Source organism: Pecten maximus, chromosome 19 (genome assembly GCF_902652985.1).
Source record: "Pecten maximus chromosome 19, xPecMax1.1, whole genome shotgun sequence".
NCBI classification, from domain to species: Eukaryota; Metazoa; Mollusca; class Bivalvia; order Pectinida; family Pectinidae; genus Pecten; species Pecten maximus.
Window position 1 is genome coordinate 6903164 of NC_047033.1, and position 15072 is coordinate 6918235.

The window sequence follows — 15072 nt, forward strand, 5'->3', positions numbered from 1 at the left end:
AGGAATACATTTTGTGTTGTTTTAATGGAAACGCTAAGCTTTCTCAGTGAAGAAAACACCCTCACTGTCAGGACTTGTGTGTTTGTGGTTCATGTCTCGAAATAAGTTTCGCGTGTGATCTTCAGCATTAAGGACTTGAAACGTCGATGGATTAAGTGTTGTGTGCTTTTAAGTTTCAAGTAAGTACGCTGTTGATTTGCTGGATCTAACTTCAAATTCGTGTTGTACATCTTTAAAATGAAAAGCGCCTCTTTAACAAATGTATATAACATATATTAAACTTAGAAAGAAGTACGACACATTATTATACTACACGTGACCAGTGTGTGTTTACAGCATAATATATGCCATTGTAGAGGAAATATTCTTGGAAAACAACCAAAACAGTAATTTCCTTATCAACGCTTTCAAAGGAAATAACGTCATTGCATATTATATTTTAAATAGTTATTATCACTTTGTGTATCAAATTATTTATATTCAGAGGGAGATTTAAGATCTGTATCATAAAATTGACATGCCCTAGCCCCAAGTCACCCGGTTTTAGTATGTGGAGATCTGACATTGGGTTAGTTGTAAATATGACCGCCGTTGCCTATAGTTTTATGACCCTGAATGCGGCGAAAAAGGAAAGAGAAAATTACGATAGACGCCGAGCTGAAACGGATTATTATGACCGGCTCTTTAATTTGTCACGTGATTATCAACCGGATGTGAGTTCGGAGCCATCTTTGTCGTTACCACGGCCAGGATCCAAGCGACGATCAAAGAAAAAACAGTCCTCTAAGAATAAGGTAAGCGTGATCTTTCACAAAATTGCAACAAGGCGTATATCATCCCATATTACGAATTTCTGACTCCATGTTACCGTTTCTATTACAACTTCCCTTTGTCGCTTGGACGAGAAAAAAAAAAGTATTATAAAGGTTAATAACGTTAGAGTTTAGAAAAGTTGTGTTCTATATGTTTTCTGTGAAGGTATATTTTCCACGGCGAGAATCAGGAAGCACATATCTGTGGATGTCATTGTTGCCAAGAACGCAGCAAGCAGACCGCAGAATCAGCTGTAGATGTTATCGGAAGAAACACAACATTGTCACGAGCATATATTTCCCTAGAGTGCGTTTCAATTATATGTACGTGTCTGTAAAATATATGACTAATCTTTGTGATTTCAAAATTGTATTTATCAATACACGCTAAGAACTAACTTAATTATTGAATGAGGCCAAACACGTGTAACTGTAATGAGTCCTGGATGATTGCCATGTTATCATACACTTATGAAGGTAATGATACCAACATCTGTACAGACAGCAAACGAATGTTCTTTTGTTAAGCAATATAGAGCGATAACCGAAAATCACTTTGTTACACCAGTATCGATAGATCCAGAGAGGACACGCAAGTAACTTTGAAATACCAATGTCGATAGATACAGATGGGGATACGAAAGTTGCTTTCTTATATTAGTATCGATATAGACAGAGAGGGTACGCAAGTGACTTCCGTATACACTCTACTAGTATCGATAGATACAGAGAGTTACCTTGTTATACCAATATTGGTAGATACAGAGATGAAGCCCAAGCCAATTCTTTATAGATATCGGCCAATTCTTTATAGATATCGACCATTTCAATTATTGTACATATGTATAAAAAGGAAGAACTCGAAAGTCTCTATTTTATATGTATATACTATCGGTAGAAGCAAAGCTGACACGAACGACCCTTCAAAGCCTGATTTTTTTAATTCGTCATAATAACAAACAAAATAATGCTTGTCAATACATGGAAATATTATGAATCGGTTTCAATACAGAGAGGGCTCGAACGTCCCTTTGTTATAATAGTGTTAGGACATGGGTAGATACAGAGAAGACATGAACGTCCATCCGTTATATAGTGTTAGTACAAGGTTAGATACAGAGAAGGCACGAACGTCCTTTGTTATAATAGTGTTAGGACAAGTGTGGATACAGAGAGGGTTCGAACGTCCCTTTGTTAAAATAGTGCAATTACAAGTGTAGATACAGAGAGGACACGAACTTCCCTTCGTTATATAGTGTTAGTACAAGTGTGGATACAGATAGGACACGGACGTCTGTTTGTTAGTACAATTGTAGATACAGAGATGACACGAACGTCTGTTTGTTAGTACAATTGTAGATACAGAGAGGACACGGACGTCTGTTTGTTAGTACAATTGTAGATACAGAGATGACACGAACGTCTGATTGTTAGTACAATTGTAGATACAGAGAGGACACGAACGTCCTTTTTATAATAGTGTTAGGACAAGTGTGGATACAGAGAGGACACGAACGTCCTTTTTATAATAGTGTTAGGACAAGTGTTGATACAGAGAGGACACGAAAGTCCTTTTTATAATAGTGTTAGGACAAGTGTAGATACAGAGAGGACACGAACGTCCCTTTGTTATAATAGTGTTAGTACATGTGTAAATACAGAGAGGACACGTACGCCCCTTCGTTATATAATGTTAGGACAAGTGTGGATACAGATAGGACACGGACGTCCTTTTTATAATAGTGTTAGGACAAGTGTAGATACAGAGAGGACACGAACGTCCCTTTGTTATAAGTGTTAATACAAGTGTAGATACAGAGAGGACACGAACGTCCCTTTGTTACAATAGTGTAAATACAAGTGTAGATACAGAGAGGACACGAACGTTCCTTTGTTATAATAGTGTTAGTACATGTGTAGATACAGAGAGGACACGAACGTCCCTTCGTTACAGAGAAGGCACGAACGTCCTTTGTTATAATAGTGTTAGGACAAGTGTAGATACAGAGAGGACACGAACGTCCCTTTGTTATAAAAGTGTTAATACAAGTGTAGATACAGAGAGGACAAGAACGTCCCTTCATTATTATTGTTAGTAGTTACAGAGTGAACATGGTAATCTTCTGCCTATATTAGGGCGCCATAATTTGAAAAGTTTGATGCATACCCATTAAATATAGTCAATTTGCTTTAAATGATTTTAACATACATTTGTTGTTAACGTAATCCAACTTTACCCCACATTATAAACTCGATTGTTTACATATTATCAGAGTACACAGGACCAAGAGAGCGATAACATGTTCCATAAACATACATACATCATGCTGACACATTGCATTCTTCTACAAATACATATTGATCCTTCACTGGCGAGTGGCCTTTATAACCTAATACTGTAGTTCAGCAAACTCGCGTGTAATGAAGATTTAAATGCATGGAATATTATTTATTTTGTTGCTGTTTTAGTTTGATGTAATCCCAATGAGTGTTTTAGATTTGTCTGGACCTAAATGATTTCATTTGTCAATGGGCAGTACAGCAATGTAAACAAAAACAAAAACTAACTAAAAAACAAAACAAACAAACAAACAAACAAACAAACAAACAAACAAAGGAAACAATTAATTCTGGTCAGCGGTTTCCGTATTACGAAATCTTATTCGTGCCATTTTTAGAATAACAAAAAGTCATACGATCGAGGTGTATAAAAGTCGTACGAACGAGATAAGAAGTCGTACGAACGAGATAAAAAGTCGTAAGAACGAGATAAAAAGTCGTACAAACGAGATAAAAAGTCGTACGAACGAGATAAAAAGTCGTACGAACGAGATAAATAGTCGTACGAACGAGATAAAAAGTCGTTTTCAGTTTCCAGTGTTTACATTCACGTTGACGGTTCAAACCGTGTTTGAAGTGAGCGTAGGAACATATGTCGTGTTTAACCTGCATTCCAAACTGATTTTCGATACATTAAAAGAGATTTACACCCTATTTGTGTAAGTGATGAGCTGAAATCATCTGTTCATTTTTATATATGGTGCAGTATTTAGTTTCTATCGTGTTGTAGCGCTATCGACCGAAATGTTTATGGGTACGAACGTGAAATTAATGTTAATCTCTAAGTCTCACTGAACTCTCGGTCTGGCGAGAAGTTATCAAAAACCGAGGAAATTAGGTCTTTGTGATTGTCGGAACATCCCCAGCTTCAACATTGGCGGCTGAAATGAAGAAGTCATTATCTTCAAAGCAATGTGTGAATGCTTAATACATTTGTGCACGTTGTACACGTTGTACTTGTATATGACAAAGAGATATGTGTGTCTATATACTTACCGTAGATACATGTCTTTTACTCCATGTGGAAACGCCGGGGTAGCTTACTACTACACATTACACAAACGTATTATGATAATTCTTTCCCAATTTTCTTTATTTCTTTTTATTTTTAAGTAAGAATTTCGCTTTTTGTTTATCTATATGATATGGCCAATAAATCAATATCGTAAATATAGAATTATGTATTGGTAATTATCGTTAAGCTAGCGATAGATTTGGAAGTATATCTACCTACATTCCTAGACTATGTCATCTCAGAGTGTCATCGCCTGCATCTGTCGTACTTAATCATGCCGCGTCTGTGTTTCCTCAGGCCAAAGCAAAACAATGTGTGGTTACGGTAACATGTCACAAATATGATGAATAAAACTACAAACTATAATTCATTAATATGTTGTCATACAATGTATTAATTTGATGTAAAATGTTAAAAAATTATATTTCATATATGTAACTGATAACCAATGAAGACGTCATTAAATCTAAAGGGATACGAAGGTATTAATCTTAATTGGTAATTATCGATTTTGCCTTCCAAAAAAAATTAATAAGTCGATAGAATTGTTCTAGGGTTGACAGAAAAAAATATGGAAAAACTGAAGACATAAAGCAAACATGATGATTTCTTTTTCCTCGAGAGTTCGCAATGTATACATCTGTTTTTTGCTAAGCCCTTGTCGATTTTTTTACTTACCAGCCGATGTCAATTTCGCAATATCTTTTTACGAGTCTTTTTGACATTATATAATAACTGCATGTGTGCGAGCCTCTCTTTTTACATGTTTTGTACACGCCGTGCGGTATATGTATCAAATGTCGTACAAACTTTGTATCAAACGTCGTACGAACTTTGTATCAAACGTCGTATGAACTATGTATCAAGCGTCGTACGAACTATGTATCAAACGTCGTATGAACTATGTATCAAGCGTCGTACGAACTTTGTATCAAACGTCGTACAAATTATGTATCGAACGACGTACAAACTATGTATCAAACGTCGTACAAATTATGTATCGAACGACGTACAAACTATGTATCAAACGACGTACAAACTTTGTATCAAACGTCGTACGAACTATGTATCGAACGTCGTACAAACTTTGTATCAAACGTCGTACAAACTATGTATCAAACGTCGTATGAACTTTGTATCAAACGTCGTACGAACTTTGTATCAAACGTCGTACGAACTTTGTATCAAACGTCGTACAAACTATGTATCAAACGTCGTACAAACTATGTATCAAACGTCGTACGAACTATGTATCAAACGTCGTACGAACTTTGTATCAAACGTCGTACAAACTATGTATCAAACGTCGTACGAACTATGTATCAAACGTCGTACGAACTTTGTATCAAACGTCGTATGAACTTTGTATCAAACGTCGTACGAACTTTGTATCAAACGTCGTACGAACTTTGTATCAAACGTCGTACGAACTTTGTATCAAACGTCGTACAAATTATGTATCAAACGTCGTACAAACTTTGTATCAAACGTCGTATGAACTATGTATCAAACGTCGTATGAACTATGTATCAAACGTCGTACGAACTTTGTATCAAACGTCGTACGAACTTTGTATCAAACGTCGTACCAATTATGTATCAAACGTCGAACAAAATATTTATCAAACGTCGTACAAACTTTGTATCAAACGTCGTACAAATTATGTATCAAACGTCGTCCGAACTTTGTATCAAATGTCGTACGAACTTTGTATCAAACGTCGTATAAACTATGTATCAAACGTCGTATGAACTATGTATCAAACGTCGTGCACACTTTGTATCAAACGTCGTACAAACTTTGTATCAAACGTCGTACAAACTATGTATCAAACGTCCTACGAACTTTGTATCAAACGTCGTATGAACTATGTATCAAACGTCGTACAAACTTTGTATCAAACGTCGTACAAATTATGTATCAAACGTCGTATGAACTATGTATCAAGCGTCGTACGAACTTTGTATCAAACGTCGTACAAATTATGTATCGAACGACGTACAAACTATGTATCAAACGTCGTACAAATTATGTATCGAACGACGTACAAACTATGTATCAAACGACGTACAAACTTTGTATCAAACGTCGTACGAACTATGTATCGAACGTCGTACAAACTTTGTATCAAACGTCGTACAAACTATGTATCAAACGTCGTATGAACTTTGTATCAAACGTCGTACGAACTTTGTATCAATCGTCGTACGAACTTTGTATCAAACGTCGTACAAACTATGTATCAAACGTCGTACAAACTATGTATCAAACGTCGTACGAACTATGTATCAAACGTCGTACGAACTTTGTATCAAACGTCGTACAAACTATGTATCAAACGTCGTACGAACTATGTATCAAACGTCGTACGAACTTTGTATCAAACGTCGTATGAACTTTGTATCAAACGTCGTACGAACTTTGTATCAAACGTCGTACGAACTTTGTATCAAACGTCGTACGAACTTTGTATCAAACGTCGTACAAATTATGTATCAAATGTCGTACAAACTTTGTATCAAACGTCGTATGAACTATGTATCAAACGTCGTATGAACTATGTATCAAACGTCGTACGAACTTTGTATCAAACGTCGTACGAACTTTGTATCAAACGTCGTACAAATTATGTATCAAACGTCGAACAAAATATTTATCAAACGTCGTACAAACTTTGTATCAAACGTCGTACAAATTATGTATCAAACGTCGTCCGAACTTTGTATCAAATGTCGTACGAACTTTGTATCAAACGTCGTATAAACTATGTATCAAACGTCGTATGAACTATGTATCAAACGTCGTGCACACTTTGTATCAAACGTCGTACAAACTTTGTATCAAACGTCGTACAAACTATGTATCAAACGTCCTACGAACTTTGTATCAAACGTCGTATGAACTATGTATCAAACGTCGTACAAACTTTGTATCAAACGTCGTACAAATTATGTATCAAACGTCGTCCGAACTTTGTATCAAATGTCGTACGAACTTTGTATCAAACGTCGTATAAACTATGTATCAAACGTCGTATGAACTATGTATCAAACGTCGTGCACACTTTGTATCAAACGTCGTACAAACTTTGTATCAAACGTCGTACAAACTATGTATCAAACGTCCTACGAACTTTGTATCAAACGTCGTATGAACTATGTATCAAACGTCGTGCACACTTTGTATCAAACGTCGTACAAACTGTATCAAACGTCGTACACATTATGTATCAAACGTCGTACAAACTTTGTATCAAACGTCGTACGAACTATGTATCAAACGTCGTACGAACTATGTATCAAACGTCGTACAAACTATGTATCAAACGTCGTACAAACTATGTATCATACGTCGTATGAACTATGTATCAAACGTCGTACGAACTATGTATCAAACGTCGTACGAACTTTGTATCAAACGTCGTACAAACTATGTATCAAACGTCGTACAAACTATGTATCAAACGTCGTATGAACTATGTATCAAACGTCGTACAAACTATGTATCAAACGTCGTATGAACTATGTATCAAACGTCGTACGAACTTTGTATCAAACGTCGTATGAACTATGTATCAAGCGTCGTACGAACTATGTATCAAACGTCGTACGAACTATGTATCAAACGTCGTATGAACTATGCATCAAACGTCGTACAAACTATGTATCAAACGTCGTACGAATTTGTATCAAACATCGTACAAACTATGTATCAAACGTCGTACGAACTTTGTATCAAACGTCGTACGAACTTTGTATCAAACGTCGTATGAACTTTGTATCAAACGTCGTACGAACTTTGTATCAAACGTCGTACAAACTATGTATCAAACGTCGTGCAAATTATGTATCAAACGTCGTACGAACTTTGTATCAAACGTCGTACGAACTATGTATCAAACGTCGTACGAACTTTGTATCAAACGTCGTACGAACTATGTATCAAACGTCGTACGAACTTTGTATCAAACGTCGTACAAACTATGTATCAAACGTCGTACAAACTTTGTATCAAACGTCGTACGAACTTTGTATCAAACGTTGTACAAACTATGTATCAAACGTCGTATGAACTATGTATCAAACGTCGTACAAACTATGTATCAAACGTCGTATGAACTATGTATCAAACGTCGTACGAACTTTGTATCAAACGTCGTATGAACTATGTATCAAGCGTCGTACGAACTATGTATCAAACGTCGTACGAACTATGTATCAAACGTCGTATGAACTATGCATCAAACGTCGTACAAACTATGTATCAAACGTCGTACGAATTTGTATCAAACATCGTACAAACTATGTATCAAACGTCGTACGAACTTTGTATCAAACGTCGTACGAACTTTGTATCAAACGTCGTATGAACTTTGTATCAAACGTCGTACGAACTTTGTATCAAACGTCGTACAAACTATGTATCAAACGTCGTGCAAATTATGTATCAAACGTCGTACGAACTTTGTATCAAACGTCGTACGAACTATGTATCAAACGTCGTACGAACTTTGTATCAAACGTCGTACGAACTATGTATCAAACGTCGTACGAACTTTGTATCAAACGTCGTACAAACTATGTATCAAACGTCGTACGAACTTTGTATCAAACGTCGTACAAACTATGTATCAAACGTCGTACGAACTTTGTTTCAAACGCCGTACGAACTTTGTATCAAACGTCGTATGAACTATGTATTAAACGTCGTATGAACTATGTATCAAACGTCGTATGAACTATGTATCAAACGTCGTACAAACTTTGTATCAAATGTCGTACGAACTATGTATCAAACGTCGTATGAACTTTGTATCAAACGTCGTATAAACTATGTATCAAACGTCGTACAAACTATGTATCAAACGTCGTACGAACTATGTATCAAACGTCGTACGAACTATGTATCAAACGTCGTATGAACTATGTATCAAATGTCGTATGAAGTTTGTATCAAACGTCGTACGAACTTTGTATCAAACGTCGTACGAACTATGTATCAAACGTCGTACGAACTTTGTATCAAACGTCGTATGAACTTTGTATCAAACGTCGTACAAACTATGTATCAAACGTCGTACGAACTTTGTAACAAACGTCGTACAAACTATGTATCATACGTCGTACGAACTATGTATCAAACGTCGTATCAAACGTCGTACGAACTATGTATCAAACGTCGTACGAACTATGTATCAAACGTCGTACAAACTATGTATCAAACGTCGTACAAACTTTGTATCAAACGTCGTACGAACTATGTATCAAACGTCGTACGAACTTTGTATCAAACGTCGTACGAACTTTGTATCAAACGTCGTATGAACTTTGTATCAAACGTCGTACAAACTTTGTATCAAACGTCGTACGAACTTTGTATCAAACGTCGTACGAACTTTTTATCAAACGTCGTATGAACTATGTATCAAACGTCGTATGAACTTTGTATCAAACGTCGTACAAACTATGTATCAAACGTCGTACAAACTATGTATCTATCAATGGACGCAGGCAAACTAAATACATTTATATCCATAATATCTAAACGCACACTTATTTTTTCTAGTCAAATCTTCATTATATGCAGTAAATATATAAAATAAAAGGTTTGATGTCGTGAATTCAGAAACAATCAGTAGACCACAGAATAATTAAAAAGTTGATTCAATATTCACAAGACTTGGTCTTGTAAAGGCGACCATCTTTTTCTTTCCCAGAGTGTCCATTGAATTCATGGAATATGATCCATCATATTCTTTCTTTTCTGTTTCCTTTATCAATCTTAATCCTTTTCCCTCTGTTTTTTGTCAGACCATTCACCTCAACGGTAGACTGCTTCATTTGCATTGACGTCTCTTGAAATCCCTCGATGTTTCTGAAAATCCATTTTTCATTTCTATAGATTGCGGGGTTATACAAATTGGTCTTCTCTTTCGTTCAACTTCATGTTTCTGGAATTTTACTAATCTTATAATATTCTTGATTAATTTTCCATCGGAAATATAATGTCCTGTACACTACAACACTTTCTCCATTACATCCTTGTCGGAATCTTTTCTTTTGACGACGTCCGTATTTGGTTCCGGGGTTATACCTGTTTTGATCGCCTCTCTCACCATGTTTTACATCTGCGCCTTGCCACGTTTATGACTAATTAGTACGTCTAGTTATCTTATTATAAATTGGTAGTTCTCCATTATTTCCTTCAATCTTTTTTTTCTATTTCTATCACGGTCAGAATTCTCATATCTGTTATGCAAGAAGCGCAAAACCACATCATATCGGATTAAAAAAAACTACATCATATGGATTTTTAATTGAATTCCCTGATTCTTGTCATCAAAATCTAAACATTTGGTACAAATATACACTTTGAATCATTATTTTGTTTTACCAGGATTCACACGAGCAATATCGTCGTCATCGAGGGGCAAAAACATGCTACAATTGTAATTCCTTCTAAATATCTGGATTCACTATTCATGTATCTTTTTAAAATGGTCTCCATGGCAACCATTCTTTTTGTCAGAATTTACCATTGCTGAATCCATTTTCAATTCGAGTTGTAGATCCGTTCTAACGTAGATACTCTCGTTGGTTTTTGATAAATAATTCTGCTTTTAAAATGCCTTGAAAAATTTGCATTAATGAGGATATTGCACTAGTTCAAACTAATTATAGCTGCTTAAAATAGAAACAAATTGCAAGGTGAATGTTCTATTTACATTTAGCCGACAAACACACATTCCAATAGAGTCGAGGCGCCCGACAACCGGTGTCCGGGAGCTCAATGTTAAGACGCATGCTACTTCTCTGGGCTTTGCCTTAATTCTTTGTTTGAATATATTCAGACGATATCTGTGTTTATTCTCAGGAAACTTTAAAGAATTTTGCATTCTTAGAGCGGAAACTGATTTAAATTCATCCCATTTCAATACAGCTTGAAATATACAACGTGTATGTACAAATGTTGCGTTGAGGTTTTAAATGCTAGCTTATCTTAAGCATTGTACTAAAATGAATTAAACCACTTGTTGTTCACGTAGGATTTCTTATCACAAAATCACCTAGTCAGATACCGTAGCTATCATGGGTGAGTGCTTCTTACATACTTAGTATCCTATACTTAATAAATAAATAAATTGATAAATCAAATGAAAAATAAAACAAAAAGACTATGCAACTGTTTTTTTTTAAATAAGCATCTAAATAAAACACTAAATACCAAGTTATAACTCAGAGTTTTTGAAGGTCATATTAATATATCTTCATGTGCAAAGTAGCTTCAAGACATGTGTATACATTAAAACAGTCAGTTCATCTAATCGAAGCGAAAATATCATCATCCGCTTTACGGCGATGATTCAGGACAACGTTAGTCTTATAACCGATCTTAAAAACAATAAGAAAATCAACATTTTACGTCATTGTTTAATAGGGGTTAGTGGAATACTGCTTTAGTTTAAACGTTGTTTAGGCTGATTTTGATTTCAAAGCCTCCATGGTTTTCGACACTTTCGACCATAGGCATAACATAATTCAAAAGATGGACGAAACAGCTGTATGGTGCAGTCTTACATATCACTGAGTTCATATCTTCAGGTGTTATACAATTGGCTGTATTGGTGTGTTTTTTGCACGATCCGTTATAGCTAGGTAAGTACATCACGGGAAATACATAGATAAAATAATCTATTTCCGGATCGGGGTACACGACCTTGACGACTTGCTACATTAGAATTATCATTACAATGTGCATGTCCGCCCCTATACATGTCAGTGTGCATCACATTAGCCATCCGAAAGACTACTGTTTTCGTATATCCTCTGACCTTTATGTAAGCTTACGCCCACGTTTACAGAAATGTCATTTCCGGATTCCTCAGTGTAATTCCTACATATAAATTGTATTTTTTGCGTTTGTTTCATAAATAATGCGTAATATGTCTTGTTAGAAATGTGATTTATAGAAAAGTTAACTGAACGTAAATGATATATAAATCGTGCAAAGTTCATTACGTCTTCATATGCGGTTTCAAACGTCACACAGGTACACGAGTCAAACGCGCTTTGAATATGAACATGATAAACACCGGATAATTATCTGTCCTTCTAGAACTCGTCATTGATTGCTAGGCCATCATAATTGTGATTCAACCTTCTAGAATTCGTCAGTGAGTTTTAGGCACATAACACAGCTGTTTCGTCCTTCTAGGACTTGTCAATAATTGCTAGGCACATAACACAGCTGTTCCGTCCTTCTAGGACGTTTCCGCGATATTAAGGCACATCATACAGTTGTTTCGTCCTTTCCGAACTTGTCAGTGACTGCTAGGGACATTATTCAACTGTTTCTTCCTTCTTTGACGTGTAAGCGATTACTAGAGACACCAAACAGCTGTTCTGTCTTCCTTGAACTTGTCATATATGCCAGGGACATTATATTGTTGTTTCGTCAATTTAGGACACGTCAGTGGTGCAAGGGACATCATACAGCCGTTTCGTCATTCTAGGACGTGTCACTGATTGCTAGGCACATAATACAGCTGTTCCATCCTTCTAGGACGTTTCTGCGTTTGTAAGGCACATCATACAGTTGTTTCGTCCTTTCCGAACTTGTCAGTGACTGCTAGGGACTTTATACATTTGTTTCAACCTTCTTGGACTTGACTTGCTAGAGACAGCTTACAGCTGTTTCGTCTTTCCAGGACTTTTCCGAGATTGTTAGGGACATCGTTCAGCTTTTTCATTCTTCTAGGACTTGTCAGAGATGGCTAGGGACATCGTACAATAGTTTAACCATTCTAGGACACCTATCAGATATTGTCATGGACATCATACAGGTGTTTCACCCTTCTAGGACTTGTCAGAGATGGCTAGGGACATCGTACAATAGTTTAACCATTCTAGGACACCTATCAGATATTGTCATGGACATCATACAGCTGTTTCACCCTTCTAGGACTTGTCAGAGATGGCTAGGGACATCGTACAATAGTTTAACCATTCTAGGACACCTATCAGATATTGTCATGGACATCATACAGCTGTTTCACCCTTCTAGGACTTGTCAGAGATGGCTAGGGACATCGTACAATAGTTTAACCATTCTAGGACACCTATCAGATATTGTCATGGACATCATACAGGTGTTTCACCCTTCTAGGACTTGTCAGAGATGGCTAGGGACATCGTACAATAGTTTAACCATTCTAGGACACCTATCAGATATTGTCATGGACATCATACAGCTGTTTCAACCTTTTAGGACTTGTCTCAGTGTGTGCTAGGCATCCAAAATGTGATATTCCCATTTAAATTACACTTCAACAAATGTTAAAGTATATTAGGTAGGGATTGATATCACTTATCCAGTAAATCAATAGAATGTTTTTTCAGACAACCCGAAAAAACTAATTAAAAAAAATGTAGCAAGCTAAATTTGGCATTTAGGGCCCTGTTAGCTATATATATGTTTCAATAGACTGACAATTTCTCAACGTTCCATATAATAATTATCATAAATACAATGTTTCTTATAGGCTGACAAAACTGATACCACGTGTTCCTGAATACTTTCAAAGCTTAACGATGTTTACCGTTTGGAATAGCGCCTCTTACTCAGTATTATGGCACGTTCTTTAGGCAACTCAAAATACGTTTTTTTTTATTCCGGACCACTGTCATCAAAAATGAATAATAATAAATAGAGCTGGCAATTAAGGCAGTATTAGTTGTTTCTTTGTTTTTATAGACTGGCAATAACACCCAACTTTAACCGGCGTAAAATGAAAAAGAAAAAGAAACCCCAAAAAAGTAAGGTCAACTCTGGTAAATGCTAGACAACAACGCTACAAAGAATAGTGTCCTTTCGGAGGCTTTCAAAGCGACGATGTTGGCAGTCAAATTGATATCTATAACGTCACACTGTTCACTATAGAACCATTGGTCACAACGTAATATCTGTCCAATAAATTGTGTAACGTTTTGTACCGATGTAAAATAGAAGTAAAAAGCAAACATTTTCATGCTATTTTGCTAACAACTAAATATTTGTACCTATGAAATAAATGAATAGATAAGAAAATAAATACATATAAAAAAGTAAATAGTTCTAGATAAAAAAAAAATCTAAATTAAAAAAAAAATTATAAAAAATATAGAATTAGCTTGAACATTTTTTTTTAATTAATACAGTAAACAATTGCTTTTCTATTTGAGACATTACATTAAAGATAAAATAAATACATTGAATTCGTATCATTACGTCACATTTAAAACTATTTACACTAACAAATAATCATACTGATGTACATTAAATTCATGATATGTATCGTTAGAACTGTACTAGTTGATGTTAACATTTCAGCCAAACGTAAATTGATAACAGGGGTCCATGGATACCTTCAAAGCTTAGCGATGGTTACCGTTTGGAATGCAAAGTTTGACGTTTAATCGTGAGGCGTGATCAGGAATGTCAGTTAAGTAAAGCGGTATATGTTTACGTATTTGATCCATTATCAGAGATTGTTCTGCCTGTCTCTTTAGGGCGTTGGCAAACAGCTGATTTAATATCACATGAAAACATTCAGTGTTCTGATTTCTGTGTAACCCCCCCCCCTCCCCTCCCAAAAAAAAAAAAAACAAAAAAACAACATAAACAACAACACCAAAAAAACCCAGGGATATTAAGTGATCTAGCAATCCAAAATTAATGATAATTTTATTCTTCCGCAATGTAACCAGTATGATTTGGAAGCACGACCAATGCTTTTCTTGGAAATTATGCTATCTTTTCATTCATAGAAAAAAACCTTTGATTTTGAATTTTTTTCTTCTGTTTTTATTCTGATTTATGGTGCTTAGAGATGATTCTTCCAAATACATTGTACTTTTACTTTAATAC

At 35.7% G+C, this 15072-nt stretch overlaps 1 protein-coding gene across 1 annotated transcript in view; it reads left to right on the forward strand.

Annotated features, from left to right (window-relative positions):
* Positions 1-581: 581 nt before the first annotated feature.
* Positions 582-15072, forward strand: part of LOC117318070 (uncharacterized protein DDB_G0283697-like) — a 41340-nt gene continuing 26849 nt past the window's right edge. The window contains exon 1 of the mRNA XM_033873072.1: positions 582-794. Coding sequence (XP_033728963.1) covers positions 582-794 — 213 coding nt within the window. The remainder of the gene's footprint in view (positions 795-15072) is intronic.